The 23015-nt window shown below is 36.9% G+C and overlaps 3 protein-coding genes across 8 annotated transcripts in view; all 3 read right to left on the reverse strand.

Annotated features, from left to right (window-relative positions):
- Positions 1-7053: 7053 nt before the first annotated feature.
- Positions 7054-22800, reverse strand: vcam1b (vascular cell adhesion molecule 1b). 2 transcript variants are annotated; one of them, XM_081384122.1, is made up of 11 exons: positions 22696-22800; positions 18353-18389; positions 13745-14020; positions 12676-12981; positions 12287-12547; positions 11244-11519; positions 10262-10534; positions 9310-9621; positions 8957-9232; positions 8432-8692; positions 7056-8031 (listed from the first exon to the last, which is right to left on the reverse strand). In XM_081384122.1, exons 3-11 carry the CDS (start codon positions 13944-13946, stop codon positions 7874-7876), a joined length of 2325 nt encoding a protein of 774 aa, XP_081240248.1. In that variant the 5' UTR covers positions 13947-14020; positions 18353-18389; positions 22696-22800; the 3' UTR covers positions 7056-7873. The 2 variants fall into 2 exon arrangements, with proteins under 2 accessions (XP_081240247.1, XP_081240248.1); XM_081384121.1 differs by lacking the exons at positions 18353-18389; positions 22696-22800 and adding an exon at positions 14858-14944 and having other exon boundaries at positions 7054-8031.
- On the reverse strand, positions 16672-18051 carry gpr88 (G protein-coupled receptor 88). Its single transcript, XM_081384131.1, has one exon. The coding sequence runs from the start codon at positions 17945-17947 to the stop codon at positions 16910-16912; it is 1038 nt and encodes a 345-aa protein (XP_081240257.1). The 5' UTR covers positions 17948-18051; the 3' UTR covers positions 16672-16909.
- cdc14ab (cell division cycle 14Ab) overlaps positions 20486-23015 on the reverse strand; it is a 45295-nt gene continuing 42765 nt past the window's right edge. For all 5 annotated transcript variants that reach the window (XM_081384125.1, XM_081384127.1, XM_081384126.1 and 2 more), the window contains one exon: positions 20486-22880. In XM_081384125.1, the coding sequence (XP_081240251.1) occupies positions 22851-22880 (30 nt within the window). In that variant the 3' untranslated portion in view covers positions 20486-22850. The remainder of the gene's footprint in view (positions 22881-23015) is intronic.

Consider the following 23015-nt stretch of genomic DNA (forward strand, 5'->3'; position numbering starts at 1 on the left):
AATTCGGAGTGAAACTTCGGAGTTTGTAATTCGGAGTGAAAACGTTTTTTTGGAGGCTTGTTTCCGCCACGGAAAAAATGTAAAAGGTAGTTGCGAATTTTCCCCTCAGAATTGGGAGATATAAACTCGCAGTTGCGAGTTACAGCCAAAATTTCGAGATATAAACTTTATAACTTACAATTGCGAGTTTATATCATGCACTTCTGACTTTATAACTTACAATTGCGAGTTAACATCACGCAATTGTGACTATAAATCACAATTGCAAGTTTATATCTCGCAATTCTGACTTTATACTGTACAATTGGGAGTTTATATAACGCAATTCTGAGGACAAAAAGTCATTTGGAACACAACTTCACGTGGTGGTTTTCAGAATTACTGGAATATAAGATTGTTTACAGGAAATAGTCCAATGATTATTGTTTCATCGACACAGATGGTGCCTTGCAAAGATACAGTATGGGAAGTTTTGTTGCATGGTACTCGCTGATATTTGAAGTTCAAAAGCAGCATTTGGGGGAGTCAGCATGAAACAGCCTGTTAATGATGAAAAGGATACTCATCTGACCTGCACTGATAAACATGCCAGCCAAATGAAACATTCCTCACTCTGTTGGCTGCTTTTCTTGGAAAAGATCATTTTCCATTTACTTTGCAGACAGGCCTGTGGGCATTTTAGTGCTTATCTGTATCTGTGTGTGTGTGCATGTGTATGTACCAACACCCAAAGAAATGTGCACGTGAAGAAAAATCACAACAGATCTCTTGGAAAAAACAAAGAAGTGGGGATGTTGTAAAAAAAAAGCTGCTGATCTGCCATATCGGCAAAGGATGCGCCGCAAGAACGCAGAGACCCTGGGTCAAACGCCATCTGCTGAACCAGGGGTTCGTCTCCATAAATATTCAGATTTTCTTTAACCAGCAATCAAACAAACAAGCTTGAGTGGAGGCGTTTAGAGCAGCTATACTGTGTCCACACAACAGCTGAGAACCAGGAAATACCAGTGTCTTTAAGTGATTAAAAAAGACAGGACTCGGCACAAATCATTGTTGCTGTTCTTTTTCACCGGAGAGTTGCATAAGCAAGTGCTTTTAGGGGCCCAGGGGTTAGAATGTGTCACAGTATTGCACAAACCGTTCATAAGAAAGCTTTTTAAATAATGTTGGTTTTGCAAGCTGAACTATAAACTATTGATCTTTCTCATCCTTGGAGGGGTTTTGTGCTAAATACCAGTGCAATGGTTCATTCCCCTCAACTAAGTAAATAGAAAACATACTGTAACTGTCAGGGATGATCACAATGGCAACCGAAAAACATTGATTGATTAAATGGTGATTCAGAGTTCTTAGGAAGAGTAGATTGAAAGATTTAGATTTGTTGCTAAGACATTGCTGTGCAGTTGCTAAGGTGTTTAAAATGGTTTTAGCATGCTATGAGCTACAATGCTATGAGCATTAGTTATAGTTACGACTAATTAGGGGAAATGATTCATTAGATAAACTCACCGGCCACTTTATTAGGTACACCTAATAATATCTAATCAGCCAATCACATGGCAGCAACTCAAAGCATTTAGTAGACATGGTCGAGACGATCTGCTGAAGAAGTTCAAACTGAGCTTCAGAATGGGGAAGAAAGGTGATTTAAGTGACTTTGAATGTGGCGTGGTTGTTGGTGCTAGACGAGCTCGTCTGAGTATTTCAGAAACTGCTGATCTTCTGGGATTTTCACAACTATCTCTAGGGTTTACAGAGAACGGTCAGAGAAAGCGAACATATCCAGTGAGCGGCAGTTCTGCGGGTGAAAATGCCCCAGCTAGCAGGGAACGTTCTCAGATCTTTGGCTAACATTTCCTACAAGTTTGGTTAATGTTTTAAAGAAAACATTTGAATGTAACGTTCAAAGAATGTTTTAAGGATGTTTTCTCATTTCAAATAATGTTCCTATAAGGTTAAATGTAAACTAAAATATAACGTTTTAACTGTAACATTTTGAGGATGTTTTGAGGATGTTATTGAGATAACAGAATATACAATGTTCTCAGTAAAACATTGGCACAATGTTCCATAATAACAGAAGAGGAACATTAGCAAATCAACATTAGCAACATGTTTTGAGGATGTCACTGAGACCTGAGATGATGGAGTGTTTTTTATAAAACGTTCTTGTAATGTGACGTGTCAACAAAACTAGAACATGTAACATTTTGAGGATGTATTTAGGATATTGTTGAGATAAGATTATATAATGTTCTCAGTAAAACATTGGCACAATGTTCCATAATAACAGAAGAGGAACATTATCAAATCAACGTTTGTAAAATGTTTTGAGGATATCACTGGGACCTGAGATAATGGATGTTTTTTATAAAACATTCTTAATGTGATGTTTTAACAAAACTAGAACATTTGTGACCCTGGATCACAAAACCAGTCATAAGTCGCACGGGTATATTTGTGGCAATAGCCCACAATACATTGTATGGGTCAAAATTATCGATTTTTCTTTTATGCCAAAATCAAGAGTTAAATTTAACATAAAATAATTTAATGTTTTTAACTAAAGGGTTATTAGTTCACCCAAAAAATAACAATTAGCCCATGATTTACACACCCTCAAGTCATTCTAGGTGTATATGACATTCTTCTAGACAAATACAATCGGAGTTATATAAAAAAATGCCCTGGCTCTTCTAAGCTTTATAATAGCAGTGAATATTTTTTGAACTCCATAGAAATGCATCTATCCATCATAAAAGTGCTCCACACAGCTCTGGGGGGTTAATAAAGGCCTTCTGAAGCGAAGCGATGCATTTGTGTAAGAAATATATACATATTTAAAACTTTATCGACTAAAATAACTAGCTTCCGACAGACGGCCGCACGCATCGATTTACAGCGAAAGAGTAAGTGAGAAAATGACCTGACGCACAACATATTGACGAACGCGGAAGCGCAGAGGATGGGGAAAAACAAAACACCAGTCACGAATTAGAAGTCTAAAATGAGAATTTTTAAAGAGAAATGTGGGAGGAGCTTGAATTTATTGCCTAGCCCTGTTTGTTTGAACCGCAAGAGCCGTCAAAGCTTACGCTACTCCTACGTCGTACATCGACAAGAGTTACTCTTTGGGCGTAATTCGACTTGCATATGGCTGTCTGCTGGAAGCTAGTTATTTTAGTCAATAAAGTTATAAATATGGATATTTTTCTTACACAAAAACATCACTTCGCTTCAGAAGGCCTTTATTAACCCCCCAGAGCAGTGTGGAGCACTTTTATCATGGATTGATGCACTTTGTTGGACTTATCAAAAAAATCCCACAGGGAGCAACAGAATAAGAAATCTTTGAAGTCCAGTTTTTACTGTCTGTTTCCATCAGTAAAATTACATAGTTTTTTCTTTTTTTCTTTTCTTTTTTTTTTTCCAGAATTGTGAGCTGAGTTTTTTACTCCCCTCATAATTCACCCTTTGAGGGAGTTTGATTGACAGGCATTTATTTTTTACATTTCTTTAAAAAATGACAATTTAAACGTTGAGACTTTGTTTCATATCAAAAGTAACCTGCTCTGTTCTGTCTCTGCGCGTTGTCTGTTTTTTCTTTAATCCGCAATGTATTTTTCATTGCGTGACAACATGATGTGTGACGTGAGAGCGCCATGGCTTGTTGGACATAGCAACAGTAACTTAAGGGGGAGGATCTTTGCAAATGGTCAATTGGACTTGATAGCTTCAAGTGCAACTTTATATCTCACAATTCTGAGAAAAGCCAAAATTGCGAAAAAAAGCCAGAATTGCTTTTTTTCTCAGATTTGCTAATTTATCCTGTGACTCTGACTTTCTAACAGCCAATTGTGAGTTTATATCTCGCACTTCTGAGAAAAAAAAAGTTAGAATTGTGAGAATCGCAATTACCTTTTTTAAAAATTGTATTCCATGGCGGAAAGAAGCTTTCATACGTACAGACAGTAGCTCACATTTAACATGCAGATTGTGCACACACAGAAACCTACTGGAGCACAGAAACTTGGTGTCAACACTGTCCTGTGATTTCTCAATAAGAAAACACTAGAAACAGAAGTTATAGCATATATTTCTTTCTGTTTTTGAAGTAATTAAAACTTACAGCTTAGCTAATAGCAAAGAGACGCTACACAGGTATGATTAAATCACACTAGAAATTGTTCAATCGCCAATGCATTCAAATGCAGTGCTACTTTATCTGTATCTGATTTAAAACAAGCAGAAATCTGTAAGAAATGTAACTATCCATAGAGAATATAACTGATGAAAATGAGCTGTTACGTCAGAGCAAAAGCCTTGTGGGCAGTGCTGTGACATGCTGCAGCTGTGCTCAAGGCAACCTGCGTTCGAGTCTTGGTTCGAGGTTCGCACTTCTCAAGCCAACATCAAAGTTTGTTCACATTATTTAGCCTCTAGTTGTGTTATAAACATGCATATAATGGATTAAGTATATGTTTTAAATTACAGAAACAAAATAGATACTCATAAGGTATCATATAAGATAGCAGTCAAGACGTGTGATTGCACAATAGACTTTTCTTCATGTAGTTTTGTGCATCTACTGTACGCAGAACTTCAAATTTTTGTTAGATTTTGATGTTTTATTTTTGAGATTAAAAAAATGTGTGTTTTAACAATGTTATAGCTAAGCATTTTTTAAGTTTAAGAGAACATTTTGGGAACAAAAATAAAACTTCCCACTAAAAACTTTATAAGAAATGTTAAGTAGTATTTTTAGAGAATGTTATCTTAACTTTTAGAAGAACATTCTAAGAATAAAAATAAAACTTGTTTAAAAAAAACTAATAATGTTAAGGGATAATGTTCTAAAAATGTTATGATTAAACCTTTATAGAAGGTCATCACAAAACATTTTTAGAGTGTTCTTAGAGAATGTTATCCTACCTTTTAGTGCAACATTCTGGAAACAAAGATAAAACTACCCGCTGAAAATGTTAGACTGCCACTGAACATTAGGGAATAATGTTTTAACAATGTTATCATTAAACATTTTTAGAATGTTTTTTAGAGAATGTTATCCTACCTTTTAGGAGAACATTCTGGGAACTAAAATAAAAAAAACATTATTAGAACACTGCATAAAAATGTTCTCAGAACATTTTTAGAACAAAAAATTTCTAGCTGGGTGGTTGGTTCCAGAGGTCAGAGGAGAATGGCCGGACTTCAAGCTGATAAAAAGGCAGTAGTAACTGAAAATGAAAATGAGGCTACAATGTGCACTGGCTCACCAAAATTGGACAATAGAAGATTGGAAAAAGGTTGCCTGGTCTGATGAGTTTCAATTTCTGCTGCAACATTCAGATGGTCGGGTCAGAATTTGGTGTAAAAAAAACATGAGAGCATGGATCCATCCTGCCTCGCATCAACGGTTCAGGCTGCTGCTGGTGTAATGGTGTGGAGGATATCACCTTGGCAAAAATTTGGGCCTCTTAGTTCCAATTGAGTATCATTTAAATACCACAGCCTACCTGAGTATTGTTGCTGACCATGTCTATTCCTTTATGACTAGTGAATCATCTTCTATACTTCCAGCAGGATAATGCAGCATGTCACAAAGCTCAAATCATTTCAAACAGGTTTCTTTAACATGACTCCAAAGTCATGTTAGTTGGACTTTGAGTTTAGTTCACTAAACTCAAATGGCTTCCACAGTCATCAGATCTCAATCCAATAGAGCGAACAGGACGGGAGATTCACATCATGGATGCGCAGCCGACAAAGCTGCAGTAACTGTGTGATGCTATCATGTCAATATAGAACAAAATCTCTGAGGAAAGTTTCCAGCAACTTGTTACATCAGAAAAAAAAATCAAGGTAGTTCTGAAGGTAAAAGGGAGTCCAACCTGGTACTAGCATTATGTGTACCTAATAAAGTGGCCGGTGAGTGTATATTGCTTTGTTACTAGAGTGTGCTAGTGTTTTCTGTATGAATTTGGCCTGACAGTGGAAATGTGGCTAATGATTGGCGAACAAATGACAAATGAAGTGGTTCTTTTTAAAGGGTAACTAATGAACAACATTAATAAAGCCCCAGTCTTACAGATCATTAACTAAAAAAAGTTGTTTTAGGGTTTAATTACCCTTTAATGGCTCGGATAAATAATCCACCACACAATACTGTTGATGAATTCCGCAATTCATTTTTGATTAGAAACTGGGAATCGTTACTTTCTGTACACTGGTCAATCTGAACAACCATTTTATTGCCCAATTTTGTAATTTATCATCTAAAATTAGTCATACGGATCCTACATGTTTTATCACGTTTTAGCCTATTGCATTTGTCTCATCTGGGAGCCCTGCGTATACGGTACAAGATTGAAACTTGAGTCACGGTTGAAGCAATCCTTCAAACATGAGTCATTTCAAACAAGAATCAGATATCAGCAGAGACACTGAGAACAAGAATGAGATGTTCTTGACCTTCGTCGTTATGCTGACAGTAGATTCACAACGGCACTTACCACTAACACACAATTCTCACATAACCACCATGTTCAGAAAGACTTCAAGTACAATACGCATAAGGACGTGGTTAAGTGTTTAACTGGAAAACACTTATAAATCAGCATTCATCACTATTATCACTCATACTCAGGCAAACACCAGCCTCTTTGGAAATATTACTGTATAATGTCCAAATAAAGGCAAATGTTAGCACAAATATGATCAAGTACTGCCATTTTTGTTAAGCAAAAACACATTACTTATTGCTGGTTCATCCTTAGTGGCCTTACATCTTTCTAAGAGAACATTGTTCCATTCACACCTTTGCTTCTCCTTTTCCCTGTGGAACATGAAAGCACGACCCACCCCCCTTTCCCATTGCATCTGGATGGTCACCATGGCAACAGCCTTTTATAGCAACACTGACAAAAAAATCAATATAAGACACTAAAAAAGGAGTGAGGATCTGGAGTTTGAGTCATTTAGTCTTAATGTGCTGGCTAAAATAAATGGAATGATTTTCAGAGGGTCTGTTCTTGAAAGGACGGAGGCACACATGTGGTGGTGGTGGAGAGGTTTATTTTTGGAAGGTGTGCTTCTTATTTTGATCAACTTGTTCCTGTCTTGTTGGAATTTAGGAAACTGTTTGTACTGATAGCTAAATATGCAGTGAATGCACGCCTCCAAATTATTCCACATTTATTGTGCCGAACGGATTTTATAACATTGTTACATGCCAACAGGAAAACCAAAACTGAAATGTCAAAAGAAAAGTGAAGCTATAACAGACGCAGTGGATTCCTGTAACACTCAAATTTCCCTGGATTTTCCCATAAAACTCTCAGAGATCAAATTACAGATAGCTGCTTTTTATTAAAAATGAAAGCAATTTGACAAGATTTCAAACCACATTAAGCACAGAATTTTTAGGACACAATATCTACTTCAGTACATCAAATAGATTATCATCTAAAATGTACCAGTTAAACCTTGGTGGCTAGGTTACATTCTTGAAATACATCATTTGCATTTCAAAACAGCTTTGACTTTCAAAAAAATAAATAAAAATCACATATTTGAAACCGCTTTAAGTCCAGACCAGGCGGTCTCAAAACCAACTTCCCAACATTAAGACCATGGAGAAACCACACCGATTCGATTTCCCTCCTCTAGGGATGCGTGAAAAATCTCGGGAACATTGATTGTCTCTGGCTGTGGAGAATGCAGGTTCCCATCCGGCTGGGGGTTTGTCACCTGAAGATCCAGATGATCAATCCAGTCACCTGCAGTTCTCGCTTTCGGGAGGCTCTGGGCCCTGGCAAGACACTTCAGCCGAGCTTAGCTGCTTCCAAAACAGTTCATGGAATCTATACACAGTCTACACGGTGCCCGGATTGCACTTTGTAAGGTCGTACGATCCCATCTTTCTGGCTCTCAACACGTTCACCACAGCACCAAGCAGCGCAGCAGCGGCTCCCAGGGAAATCGCAGGGATTATTAAGTCATTCCAAACCAATGGAGGGTCATATCTTTTCTCTGTAACAAAATATCAAAGAGATCAGAAAATTTTAAATATGTTGTAAATTGTCCTAACCAGCCGATTTTGAAAGCGATTTTGCGTCTGATATGCCTGCTTTCCTAGTATATGATAGGTGAAGTGAAAAGACTAGTATGTCCAAATTCATAGTATTCATAAACAGCAGATGAAAAGTACCCAGATGTACCCAGAGTGCCTACTCAAAACAGTATGTGATTTCTTATGTTTGATGACATTAAGCTGGGTAACCCTTCCCACAGTGAAATTGTATTGGTCCAAAATCCTTCCTCACTTCACATTAAGCATCAGATATGTTCTGATCGCCTGGGATTATGTCGCTATGCGAGAGTTACTCAGACATTCAATAACTTGATATAATATCTGACCAGTTTCACTCACCTATCACGTTGATACTGAAAAACTCCGTCTCATAGCCCAGGTCGTTGGTGACGTTGACCTGATATAGGCCTGTATCATTGGGAGTGAGGTTGATCAGTAGGAAGATGCCATCAAGGGAGTAGATATTTGTCTCACTATCCAGCTTGCTGAGGAACACCACAGGTGGAGGGAAGCTCACGGAGCGACAACAGATGGTGATATTCTGCCCCTCCTGAACATCCGTGGATGGAAAGACCTCCACCGTTGTATTCCTAGGTGGAGCTGGGTTACAAGAGGCATAATAATTGTCAATTGCTTAGACAGAAACCGCTTAATAAGAGCAAAAAACAGTAGAAGCTAAATTAATCAATTTTGATGAAAAGGAGAACGAGGCAAAATGGAGAGCAAGGCACTCCTATAATTATAATGTATTTCAAATAACTGTTGATATTTCAAACACTAAAACACATTAATACTATGCCCAAGGTAAATTGATTGATTTTGACCAGATGTGATACCTTCTAATTCAAAAAATAAGTAACTTACCGTTTACAGTAATCTCCACACTATCACTGTGATTTCCATACATATTAGAAGCTTGACAAACATAGAAGCCAGAGTCATCCAGCTCAACCGAAGGGATGGTAAGCAATGTTTCAACTCCATCACTGGCAATTAGCTCTGTCTGAATGCCGTCCGACACCCTGCTCAGCACCGTACGCCCCACTGGAAAGCTGTCAGAAACGCAAGAAATGCTCACAGTTTCTCCTTCCTTCAACTCTGTCAGAGGGCTGACAGTAATCTTGGTCGCACTGGGGGGATCTGTAAAAGGAGCGCAATTGTCAGAAAACCAAGACAAAGTCGTACTTTAAAGGAACAAAGAAAAAACCTTGACTTACAGTGAATGGATAATGTAGTAGACGCCGTCCTTTCTACTTGAGCGGCTGGCACACCATGCATGTTCAGCAAGACTTTGCAGGTGATGAGTTTGCCCTGGTCTTTCCTGTCCATGCGGGATGAGTACACTGAAGTCAGATCTGTTGTTCCATTTGAAAATGACCCAAATTCCGAATGCATTTCTCTCTCTCCATCCATCCACAGGATTTGGAAATGGTTAGCTGGGAAAACTTCCTGAACAGTGCAGGTCAATTTCATCATCTCTCCCACCAGACAAGGTGCAGAACCTTTTATGATAGGACTTGTAGGAAATGCTGATAAAAGAATAAAATTGAATGACTAAGTACTTCCAAGTATAAATACAAAGAGATACTGATAAATACAATGAGATTCAGGAGAACCTTGAATGAGGACAGATTCAATATGTAGTACAACATGTTATGTAAACAAAGCAACACTCCCTCGCACATTCTAAAAAGTTAATATCCGCTGAGAGCAACAAAACGTTTTAGGGAAGTTTGTTTTCTATCAGGGGAGTTTTAAATCTTGACAACATTAACCACTTTGATGACCTCGGAAGACTTTGTTCATTCTCGTTCTGGAACATTTATAATAAATGCTTTTATTCCTGCATCAAATCAATGTCATATTGAACTCTTTTTAAAACTTTCCACAAGGAGACTTGACTGAATTACTGTTCACTGATGACTCATGGTTAACGGCTGGTTAATTGCAAATCAAGCTCAAACCCTCAAACTTTGAGGAGTTAAAATGAAGGGAACTTTCCCTTGATTAACTCTTCTTTTTTTAATTAAATTCTTTTAGTATCGTAATATCTTTTTGTTTGAGCATCCCACCTAGCCAGACGAGTTTTGGATGGGATTATTTGTTTTATCAACCAATGGTAGATGTGATTAAACCAAGATGAATGATTAAACCTTTTGAGATACTTACAAAACACCTTCACTTCCGTCTGTTTGGACTTCTTTATTGAGCCACATGTGACCTCACAGACGTAAGTTCCCTCATCTTCCAGCTTCACTGAATCAAGAAACAGCTGGGACTGGAAGCCATCAGTCTTAATTCGCCTGAGGATCGGCATATTTGAAAGATTCTTCCAGGAGAACTTAGGTCGAGGGCAACCTGAAGCCTGACAAGGGAGCACTAGACTGGAGCCAATGTCTGACACGACACTATCTGATTGCAGCTCCACTTCTAGAAAATGAGCTGTGAAGAAAAAAAGAGAAGTTTTGACTTGGTACCTCAAGCCGAAATTTGCAGAAATGTGAATTGTACTTCAACTATGTTAAACTTCAAGCTCAAATTTAAGACGAGGAACCGTAATCTCAGTGTTACTACTAATCTGTATCTCAGGGGCTGAAGACTTTTCAAAAGACTTTTTTGCGTTTTGGCCGTTCATTTACACAACAAAGGTGTTTTAGTGACATGAAAATGTAACTTTTGGAAAGGATACAGATATTAACATTAACAAATAAGGGGGAGGGGGAGGATACAGACATCATTACAAGTGGTTATAAGAATTACACAAATCAACAGAATATAAAATTTTTACATCGTGAAAAATGTTTTCGAAGCCTTTGTTCAAAGGTTTTAACATTTTCTTAAAGGAAGTAAGAAACTTTTTAAGGAAGTTTTAAGGAAGTAAAACTTTATAAAAGTTTTTACTGACTTTATATCAGAGGAGAACATTCTAACATTGGGGTTACAGTGAGTGAATGGTTCTGGATTTAAGATTGAATTTACGTTTTTTTTGCACATCGCTGTTGTGTAAACGTACCCTCAGAGTGTCTTTACGGATTTGATTTAGGCCTACAATTGGTTCCTCTACTACAATTGGTTACACTATAACTGCTCATCAGAACAAACTTTGTACCAACAATATCCACTAACACAAGACATACATTCATGGTCTTACCTTCAACGGTTAGATTGAGAGTGGTCCTCTGACTGCCGTGCTCATTGCTAGCCTCACAAACAAACATGCCAGAGTCGGACAGCTTGACGGAGTGGAGGAAAACTGATGTTTCATTCCCTACACTGGTCTTTAGCTTTCTGTCTTGACCGTTCTCCCTCCTGCTAAGAACCACTTGATTTACTGGAACACTGGTGGACTTGCAGGAAATGCTCACGTTGTCTCCTTCCTTCAGACTTGATTGTGGACTTGCAACAATGAGTGTATCCATGGGAGGTGCTGCCAAGAAATTCAAAAATATGATTAATTAGGATCAAAGTGATCATGCATATTTAGTAGGGGTGTAACAGTACACGTATTTGTCCTGAACCTTCACGGTACGGACATCATGGTTTGGTGCATACAGTCAGACAACAAACAGTCAGTCACAGGTGATCCACATTCCAGTCCAGAAGGGGGCGTGCACGGTAATGCAACGCTGTTTGCTAACGGCCACAACAGGAAAAAGAGCAGAAGAAGAAGAGACGATCTATGCACCAACTCAAAACAAGAGTTCAGATGGCACGCAAGAGCTTGGAAGTAGCCTATACGATGAGTTTCGATACGTTTTTGTGACGTGCTCCACAAACTTCACAGGACTGCAGAAAGTTTCGAATGATGTCTTACTCTTATCTGTATGACCATAAATATATTTTAAGTTGTTTTCGCTGTTATACGAGACAAAATCCTTTGGCATTGTGCCGATATGTGTAGTGGAAGTCTCACTACAGTGATGAAATATGTGTGTCCTGGAAATGGAACCTCAGGTGACGCTTCACTTGCTGTCTCCTCATGGAAAAGTGAAGTAGGCTCTTTTTCTCCTTCTCGCTCAGCTTTCTGTGATTTCTTGAAAAAGCGTAATATTGAACTTTGTGCATCCGCCGTTGACAACTAGTATGGAACCGTGACCCCAAAACCGAGGTACGTACCGATCCGTGACTTCCATGTACCGTTACACCCCTAATATTTAGTATTTAGAAACTTAAGGAATTATATGAACCACTAACCTTGAACGATTACTGAAACTGTGGTGTTTTGTCTTCCCACGTCATTGCTAACGTCACACTGATAAGTACCAGCATCTGATAAGGACACGTTATGCATGAAGAGATCTTGACTTTTTCCCATTTCCACAGACTGGCCATCTGGTTTAAGAGCCGTCCATGTAAATTCTGGTTTTGGGTTGCCCTCAGCCTCGCAGGTCAAAGTTAAATTGGATCCCAGTGAGACGGCGGTCGCTCCAGATACTTTAACGTTATGCGGTGCAGCTGTGAAAGCAATGGGAAAACGAATGACTATGGGGGGTCATATTCTTCAGAGAGGAACTACTATTCCCACATCCGTTTTGAGTTTCATTTAAAAATGGTTTGCGTTAGTATATGCAAGTACAACTTACAAAGAACTTTCATGCGTACAGACGTCTCCTTGGTCTTCTCATCGGGGGGAACACCATCCAGATTGAGTGTTGCTCTGCACGTTATTGCCTTCCCATCATCCTCACTTGAAGGTGTGAATATGTAAGGAATCCTCAATACATCTGTGCCATAATTTCCCTCATCAGTCTTGAGAACCTTGTCTCCATTTAGCCACTGCACTTCAAAGTACTCCGAAGGGTATACAGAAGACACTTCACAGTCCAAAACGCTTTCCTTTCCCAGTATCAAGCGATCATACCCGGATATAACTGGGTTTCTTGGAAAAGCTGAAAAAGATTTAAAGTGTCAGATACGAGTAAATAAGCAAAAATAATCTAGAAAATATGTTTAAAAGTTTTATGTGGCATTATGAACAAAAAAAGACGGGCTAGTTGTCACAAAGTATGCAAATCGTTATCACAACATTTCTTCTTTTATCAAACGTATTCAACTTATTGTAACTAAAAAAATTATTTCAACAAACTAAACATTTTAAGGCAACCTGGTAACTTACTTTTTAAAGTTAAACCAACAATATATATATATATTTTTACAGTATATAAGGTTTTGAATCAAAAGTCACATTACACAAACGTGACAGTGGCCAAAATGATTACTTTTTACATTTTTGCCCTTTTCATCAATTAATTTTCTGTCGTAATTGTTTTATATTTATATATACACTATAATTTAGACATAACATAATATACATTTTTAAATCTCTTGTGGAAGGTGGTCATTTTATCAAAAACTTTAAATAGTACTTTATAATTCAAACAATCAAATTCTTTCTTTTTAAACAAACAGTGTCAAAGCCTATTATTGTTGACAATTTAACCCACATAGTGTGAAGAGGTCAAATAAAAAAAAAAATATGTTGCAAATGTTCAGCAGCTTTTTTGTAGCCAAAATTGAAAGATATGCTATATAGAAACTGACTTCCAGTGTTAAACCTACATAGAGGAAAAAGTGTGACAACTTGCCCCATCTCCTCTAACAGTGCATTGTAAAGCCTATTCAATTTATAATGAATTTATATTGTGAACTCACAATAAACTCTAATCTTTGTATTCGCCTGTTTTGATTCCGTCCCACAGGATGCTTTGCACACTATGGTGTTTTCGTGATTCTGCGTCACATTTTCAAAGACCAGCACAGACTCTCTGTCCTTCGTATTAACATCAGCGGCGTTTAACGGTTTGTCTTCTATCGCGGTCCAAAGAAAGTTCACCTTCTCTGGGCAAGATGACATTTTGCATGCCAACTCCCTCGTGTCGCCCACTTTGAACAGAGATTTCGATGGCAGGTCCAGTACATGGGAACCAACTATTCAAGACAACAATTTCTATTAGTTCCAACATCAAAAGTTAACATTTAACAAGCATCATTAACTCATTTGCAAATTTTATGAAATTTTGCAGTTAAAATGCATAAATAAAATATATGCAAATGTAATTAAGTCATGAAAGTTTCATATTGAATTCAAAATTAAAAATAATTAAAATTTTAAACATGCTTTGCACTATATATATATCAAATGCAAAATTAAATAAAATATTAAGCGTTTTATAAAACATCATCAATACACTTAAGTTTTGTATTGTTTTATAATGCTCACATATTAAATAATGTAGTTAGAATAAGGGACTTATAATGATTTAAAACACACTTATGCAATACACTGTAAAAACGATATGATCAATGTTATGGCAACATATGTTTTTACATTGCTTTAACTCATCAAAATAAGTTAAACAATTTTCAAGATTCAACAAATTTTTAAGTCAATTTTGATTGTAATTTAAGTTGAAATGACTTAAACATCCAAGTTGATTGAACTTAATTGAAGTTTTTACAACTTTTTTTTTTTACAGTGTATTTGTAGTGGAAAAAGATAAAGAAAGATGCATTATAATGCTCAATTCTGCATATGTGGACCAAGGGGTATTAATAAACATCATACTTTTAAAATAGCAAATACTTTTATAATAAAACATAATTAAATAAAAATAACTTAATTGCAAAAAAGCAGTTATACACCAAACAGAGAATAAATTATATGAATTTTGCAATGCATAAAGAAAAGCAGTTTAGTAAGACTTTAAAATATGCAGGTTACCTATTAGCATATTTAATTAAATGTATTAAAAGTTCTAAACTTACCTGCAACTGGTAGAAGCAAAGTCAACAGAAAAGTTGAATCCATGCTTAATAAAGAACTTTCCAAGTGCTCAGAGTTAAAATGAGTTAGTGCTCGTTTTCATTCATGCCTGGATCTCATTTATAGGAGAAGGGGGTGGGACTGTAACCCCCCGCCTCACGAATCTGAATACGCCACCAAGGAATTTCCCAGCCCCAAATGCTTTTTGTTTAAAGTCACATGGGACATGATCTGAAGTCCCGCCACAAGCTCCCTCTGCTGTTCTGATAGGGTTCTTCTCAATTACAGGAAATTACTTCATTAGACATTGTTTATGCTTTGAAGATAACATTTCCATTATGAAATACTAGCGGCGTATTAAAATAACTGTCAATGTTTTTTATAAGCTCGGGCAGAGTTGTTTTTCCCAGAAATGCTGAATCTACAAGAACCAGCTCAATTCATGGAGGTGGAAGCTGTGGGCATTTATTTATTTTGAGAGTTTAAATTGTTTCTATGTAATTTATTCATTTGCATATTTGATAAAATTATGCAGTTAAAATTTGTAAACAAAAGATTTGTTTGCAAGTAAAATCATACATATTTTTATAAGGATTTTTGAAGTGAACTGACATGGATGGCCCATCGAGGTTAGTGCACACACATTAGGAGAGGTGAGCAGTGAACACACACTCTGCAAACCGTGGACACACACATACACACCCGGAGTGTTGGGCAACCAGTCACTGAGGCGCCTGGGAAGCGATTGGGTGCCTTGTCTGCCAATATTGAGAATCGAACCCGCAACCTTCTGATTACCAGATTGACTCTCTAACCATTAGGCCACAACTGCCCTATATGCAATTTAGCTTAATTTTTAAAAAATCTAATTTTGCATTTAGTTTAATTTTCCTCTAACTGTGTTCTGTGCCATTTTACCTAGATCAAACTGAAATCAACAAATTGGTGTCATCGTTCAGGTCACTCGCACTGATGCTTGCTCAGGTTTTTAACAATAGAGTCTGAGGATTATGTAAGCAAGTGTTTAAGACCGGATATGACTGGATGGAAGTTTCCTTCAGGGGTTAAATCACCTCAGACATTGTTCTCCACAGAGCTTCACTACATTGCAGATGATCTTGCATTAATCATAATAATGAAAAGAAATAAACAAAACATGAGAGATTTAAGCTATTTAGACGAATAAACACAAACAGAATATGCAATTAATAATCAAATATTATTAATAATGTTACTTAATATTAATGACATTATTATATTAATATTAACAGTATATAAATATATAACATATATTAATATAATAGAAATTTTAAACAAGCTGTTAAAATAAAAAGCATTTTATGCACTTACTCAAAATAAAATAATATAATTGAAATTTTAAATAAATCTTAAATAAAGCAATTTAGCATTTAATATAATACACTATAAATAATTCAAAATAAATTATATTCATATAATTGACATCTTAATATAAAGTGCATCTAACAAAAGTTATATATATATATATATAAAATATAGTACATTGTGTGTGTGTGTATACATATGTACATACATACACACACATACATATATATATGTGTGTGTGTGTGTGTGTGTGTATGTACATATGTATACACACACAATGTACTATATATATACATATATACACACATATACATATATATATATATATATATACACACACACACATATACATATATAATTCAAAATAAAAATAATCAACTTTAAATATTTTAAAATCACACACTATTAAACCATATTAATATTCATTTTATATAAAAAAAATTAAAGATAAGAAATGAAACAAGTCGAGATATTTAAATTTTTATTTGAACATTCATAAACATTTCTTATTCATAAAAGTGCCAGTGTAGTCTTCACAGTTGTGCAAAAACAATTCACACTTCAACTTGCACAAAAATGTTACAAAAACGTTGCTTTACAAAACACTGTGTTAACACATGCAGCTTATCGTGACTGATTATTGAAGCATCTTCAACAGGCACAAGCGAAATTCGGCCGCAGTACTAGTCGTAAGGTTTCGCAGGTTTATCTCAGTTCATCTCACCCAGAAATGCCCTGCGGCTGTTTTGTCTCGGGAAGATGTGAGAAATAGTATTGATGGTGATGGGCTCGACCCCGACCGTGGATCCCCGCAAGAAGTCCCCCCTCATCACAGACCTGAACGACTTCCGAAACTCCTCGTTTTTCCAGGTGTACAGAAAGGGATTGGACACGAATATAGTGCAGAACACAATCCAAGTTGACGTCCAAAGCGCCACTGACACCGGGATGAACAGCCCGGCGATGAGAACCCAAAAAATGGGTTCGGTTGTGAGAAAAAAAATTAAGCACACCGCTAGAACGTAGAAGCCGAGTCGCTTGTCCTTTCTCGGGAAAGAATAAGGGAGGTTGTTCACGATTTGGAAATTCAAAATACTGACCCTCTTCACACTTATTTGCACCCGGCGGAAAATCTTAAAGTAGCAGTACATGACGACGACGGTTTGTCCGATGATGGTGAACGCCAAAGTGCAGGCGGCAAACCGACTGGACAAAACGGACACCGTGGTGAAGGATCCGTCTTCTGCGTCCCGGCATCTCTCGGGAGGGTATCGAAAGGACGTGAGCCACGGGAACAAAGAGCCCAGCGAGATCAGCCATGATCCTGCGATCATCCACTCTGTGTTTCTCTTCTGATACAGACTTTGATACACAGCAGGCGTTTTGGTGATCAAAACATACCTGTTCACTGCGATAAGCGAATGGGAGAGCAGTGACACTGTGATTCCGAGAAACAGCAGCGCTTCTTTGAACGCCTGGTAACCCACCACCAGAAACGTCCCAGTGGAGGTGGCCACCGCTTCGTGGGGCATCCAGAAAGCGCAAACCAGCAGATCCGCCACGCAGCCGTTCACGATAAACGCATTGCTGGCTGTGCGGAGCTTCTTGAACGTCACCACCAAATAGATCACCAGGAGGTTGAGGACGGTTCCCAGAACGCACATGAAGGAGTAGAAGGTGGCGAGGGAGATGCGCGAGCCGCGTCCCAGCGCGCACATCGACAGTGGCACGTCTGTGTCATTTGGCATGATGGGAGCAGGCTGGAAAATAATGTCATCTCATCTCATATTGTGTGGAGAAGCGTGCGCGTGAGAGAGCGCAGCTCCCTTTGGCGATGCTGCGGTGGAGAAACCAGCTTTATACGTGCGTTCGTGTGTGTGTGTGTGAGGACTGAGAGGCGTGAGATCAACAAGAGCCCACGCTACTATCTGGCTTGTCTTTCATTATTCCCAGGGAGCATAATCACCACGAAGGCAATTCATTATTCATAATGGACTTAGCCTGTAATAATCAATAGGGCGTAATATAATGGGCTCCCCACTGAGAATCTTTAGGAAGGAGGAGGGGCAGTAGGATGCATTTTGAATATGCAGAGAACATAAATAATATTAGTTTGTTATTTATAGATGGAAATTCTGGCATCATTTACTCACCTTCATGTCACTTTAAACCTGTAGGGCTTTCTTTTGTCTGTGGAAGAGAAAAAGAGAAGTTTAGCAGAATGTTCATGCTGCTCTGTTTTATACAATGAGAGTGAATGAGGACTAGGGTGAAAAAATCTCCAAAAATGAGAAGAAAATAAAAAAATATTAGTCAGACATGACAAAAATAATAATCTAGTACCCATTTTGGTTCATAATTGTTTTTTTTTTTTTTTTTGATAGAACCAGAACAAAAAAAGATACAGTATGGATACAGTATGGTTTTAATTCACTACAAAGAATCAGTTCATAATTTGTTGAGGAATCAGACTTCCATTGGTGGAGCTATATGTTATTGATTCACTAAAAATACGATTCATTCGTCAGCAATCGGACTACACTGATCACTGATACAATGTCGAATGTATCTGAAAAAATGGCTTAGAGTAATTTGATCGAGAATCAGACTACCGCTGGTCATGCTATATGTTTTTGATTCATTAAAAATAAGAGTCATGCGATTCATTTGTCGGAAATCAAACTACTCTGATCCTGTTGTTTCTGATTCACTAAAAAGAACTGGCTCGAATCGGACTACCATGATCGTGTTGTAAATTTTTCATTTATTAAAAGAACTGGCTTGTAAAAGTCATTCGTTCGTTCAGAAATCGGAAATTCGTTCGTTTTTTGATAAAAAAAAAAAAAAAAAAATTAAAAATCATTGGTTTGGGGAATTGGACTACACTAGTCAGGCTGTATATTAAATAGATTCCGTAATTACCAGCTAAAACGTTCTAAGAACGTTTTGCTAACGTTCCTATTCAGCTATGAAAACGTAATTTCTAAATGGTCTCTGGAAGGTCAAAATGTCCAGTTTTTACATTGCTTTAACTCATCAAAATAAGTTAAGCAATTTTCAGCTTTTTATACAAGATTCAACTCTTATTTTCAGGTCAGTTTAAGTCAATGTAATTTAATATAATTTAAATTACATGTAATTACATTATGTAATTGTAATGTAATTTAAGTTGAAATGCCTTACATTTTTAAGTACAATCAACATGGATGTTTAAGCAAAGTTTTTTTGTTTTTTTTTACAGTTAAGTAGTAACATTTAAATACATTAGATGAAAGTCCATCTAAATGTTTATATATATATATATATATATATATATATATATGTGTGTGTGTGTGTGTGTTTTGAGAATATTAGGCCATATAACTTTGAACAACATTCTATTGAAGAACATTCTAAAAGAACATGTTCAAAAGTCTGAGAGAACCTTGACAAAATGCTTGCCAAAGTTCTGAGAATCTTCCCTGTGTTCCATCACAGAACTATATTAAGTTGTTCCGCATCAGAGCGCACTTTAAATCCTTCAACAATGGAACGTCATTAAAAGAGCAGCGTGAATATTTCTTCATCCGATTCTCAAGTGCTCATATTTAATATAGGTTAGTAAGAACAACCGTAACAGTTTTGACATGTCAAGCTGCCTTTCCGGAACCATTTCAAAGATACTTAAAGACTATTATAATAGCGAACAGAGCAGCAGCAGCAGCAGCCTTGAAACCTGCTATTTGCTTTAAATGATTATTGAATGTAATGTGTATTCAAAGAAATACATTAGACCTTCATAATCTGAATGAAAGGGCTCGGAAATACACGAGGCCATGGTTTCAATTCAATATAGTAGGCCTACACCTATGACAGCTATAGCACTCCAGTAGCCTAAGCCTAGTATCGTAAATACACTTTTTAGTAGAACATTTTGGACCCGCAAGAAGGTTTTCTAAATATAGGTGGAAGAAAGAATTCACGACACTGCATCAAATCGTGCAGAAATTAAACTGATATATTGGAATACTTACTGAAATCATGCTGTGAAAAGTCGCTCGACTAGCAGAGCTGTCTCCGGACGCCCACGACCCGACGCCTGCTACCAGACAGACTCGAAATGAAAGACTTTAGTTCACAAATGTGTGGTGATTTGCTGTTCACACTTTGTTGTCAGGGAGAGAGCATCGTTGGCACTTAATTTATTTTTGTGGAGCTGTTAAAAAGCAGCTGTGTTTTTCTCAAAGAATTTGGGATCTGCACTTGAGGAAAATCATGTTTTTCCATGCACAAAGAAAACAACAAACTAAAGCAAAATTAATCTTTTATTTTGGTCTTTGAAATCGTGTTTACATTGTAAAAGAATAATGTACAAACCACTAAATTGTATTTTAATGTCCATTTAGTATGCTCATGAATAGCAAACACTGTTCTAACATTGTTAAATTTCCTTTACACACTGCTCCAAAAATATATATATATATTTTTTTTTTCATAAGCAAGAGAGTAGTTTATATCATGTATATGTCAAAGAGGTAGAATACTTCAATCAAAAAAGATTCTACCAAAACGTATATACACATAATTCATAACACCATCTGGAATGTACAGAGTACTACAGGGCTAAAAGATACATACAGATACACAACAGTCAATCAAGTTATAATTGCATAAGCTTGTACTGGAGTATTTGTTCAAACAGAAACATATGGGTTAGTTTAACCCAAAAATTTAAATTGTCATCATTTACTCACCCATCATCAACCTGTACTATTTACTTTCCTCCGTGGAACAAAAAAGATGATGTTCGGCAGAATGTTCAAGCTGCTCTTTTCTGTTAAATGAAAATAAATTGGGCATTTTGAGGTCTAAAAGTACACCATGAGAAGTGGTCCGAAGAAACACGATACCGAAGTTTACAGAAGGCATGTTTAGCGTGATGAACAAACCAAAATAATCATAATTTGCAGAAAAGCTTCCTCTTTGCTGAAGCTCTTAAATTTCATCCACCAATTGTTTTTTGTCAAGACGCGTCATTTGACATCATGATAATAAACGTTTTTATTTCTAATTCACATAAAATCTGGAGCAACATGTTTTCACAAGCAATTCTTGAACTGAATGAGATCTGAGAGTTTCAGAAAGAGGGGAAGACTTTCATTGAATAAATTATTCTTTTCGCACAATTTTAAAAAGCAAAAATTTATTATAATTGAAAAAATTATTCTTTTCGCACAATTGTAAAAAAAAAAAAAAATTATTAGAATTACACAAAGCGGGCATATTACTTCATAAGCTTATTTACCACTTTAATGGTGTTTTGTCATAATTTTGTCCCAGTCCTTAAAAAGAGCTCTGTACATTGTGCAAAAAAAATCATATTTTGTGTTTCACGGAGTCAAGTTTGGAACGTCATGAGAGTTACTAAATGACCGTATTATCATTTTTGTGTAAATAATCCAAAGGTTTTAGCTTAAACCCTGCTGGTAAACCAATAAGAACACTGTACGATAAATAATTTGCACTTGATTGTAAACATCCTAAAATAACTGAATTAGTAGAGACAACCCTCAACGGATCAATTTTTCTGGATTAGTTTGTACATTCATTATGTGCAATAACATTAAGGGTTTTGTTATACATATCATCGCCTACACATAAGCTCCTCTACTATAATAGAAAGTTGCAACTTGCGAGTGAGTATTTGTTATCGTTAATAATATATATATATTAAGCAGTTTGCACTACCTCATGCAAAAATGGTGCATGTTAAAACCAGCAGCCAGAAACTCGTAACTCACTCGTATATTCTGAGATATTATTATATTTCAGAGGTGCTGGTGAAAGATGAAGTGTCGGTGCTTGTGTTTTCAACAGCCCTTGAAAACAGAGAGAGCTCAGATCTCAATTAGTTTGATAATAACACACATTATGATGTCACAAAGGGAAAAAAAGACAAGGAGTCCATCATGTTTCTCATACTGAACAAACAAAGCCCTTTTCCCGAGAAAAATAAGTTTGCTTGCAAATTGGTCGTGGTCTCATTAGCCGTCCGCCGTTGCGTGGAGACGAGCCCACCTTAGACCCCAAATAAAGAAAACACACACTCTTTATCCCTTTCGCTGGCCAAAAATCCCTTTGAAGACGACACGTGGCTGACAAACCATTTCGCACCTTTCAAATATAGCCCTCGCACTTGATATGTTACTCAGTAAGTACACTCAGGAGACAAAAACGTGATATTTACGTCAGAAAAATTCCCTAATCCAAAGACACAGAAATATATCCAACAAACCTCGTCGCTGAGCATAAGAATCATAGATAAAATAGGACAAAAAAAGTACAAAATTCTTCATCTAAAAATATTTTTCAGTACAATTATGTATATTCATACATGGACAGTATCTAAAAAAAATTAAATAAAAAAAAATTAAGAAGAGATGGTTTGAAAGGATGGCCAAGGCAAGTTCGTGTTTTTTAACAGCATGCAGCAGATTCCAGATCAGCTCAGACGTACCATTACCATGAGGCTAACCATGAGCCGTTCTGTTTCAAAAGCATCTACTTCCTTTTTTTCGAAAGGAAGCCAGCGAATTGGTGGTCACAGTGAAGGCGTCATGGGTCGGAACCAGGTCAGCAGCGCGGGACGGGGGTTAGCGGAAAGTGGCGGCTTTAGTACTGAACATACTCAGACTGAAGGGACTGTAAAAGAGGGGGAAAAAACAGAAGATGAAATGATTATAAAGCTAAACATAATTACAGAAAATTACATGGCAGAGGATAGTTAAATAATTGTCTAAAAAGCTAACCTGAGACATTACTATCACAGCCCTCGCT

Source organism: Scardinius erythrophthalmus (genome assembly GCF_964197995.2).
Source record: "Scardinius erythrophthalmus genome assembly, chromosome: 14".
Classification (NCBI taxonomy): domain Eukaryota; kingdom Metazoa; phylum Chordata; class Actinopteri; order Cypriniformes; family Leuciscidae; genus Scardinius; species Scardinius erythrophthalmus.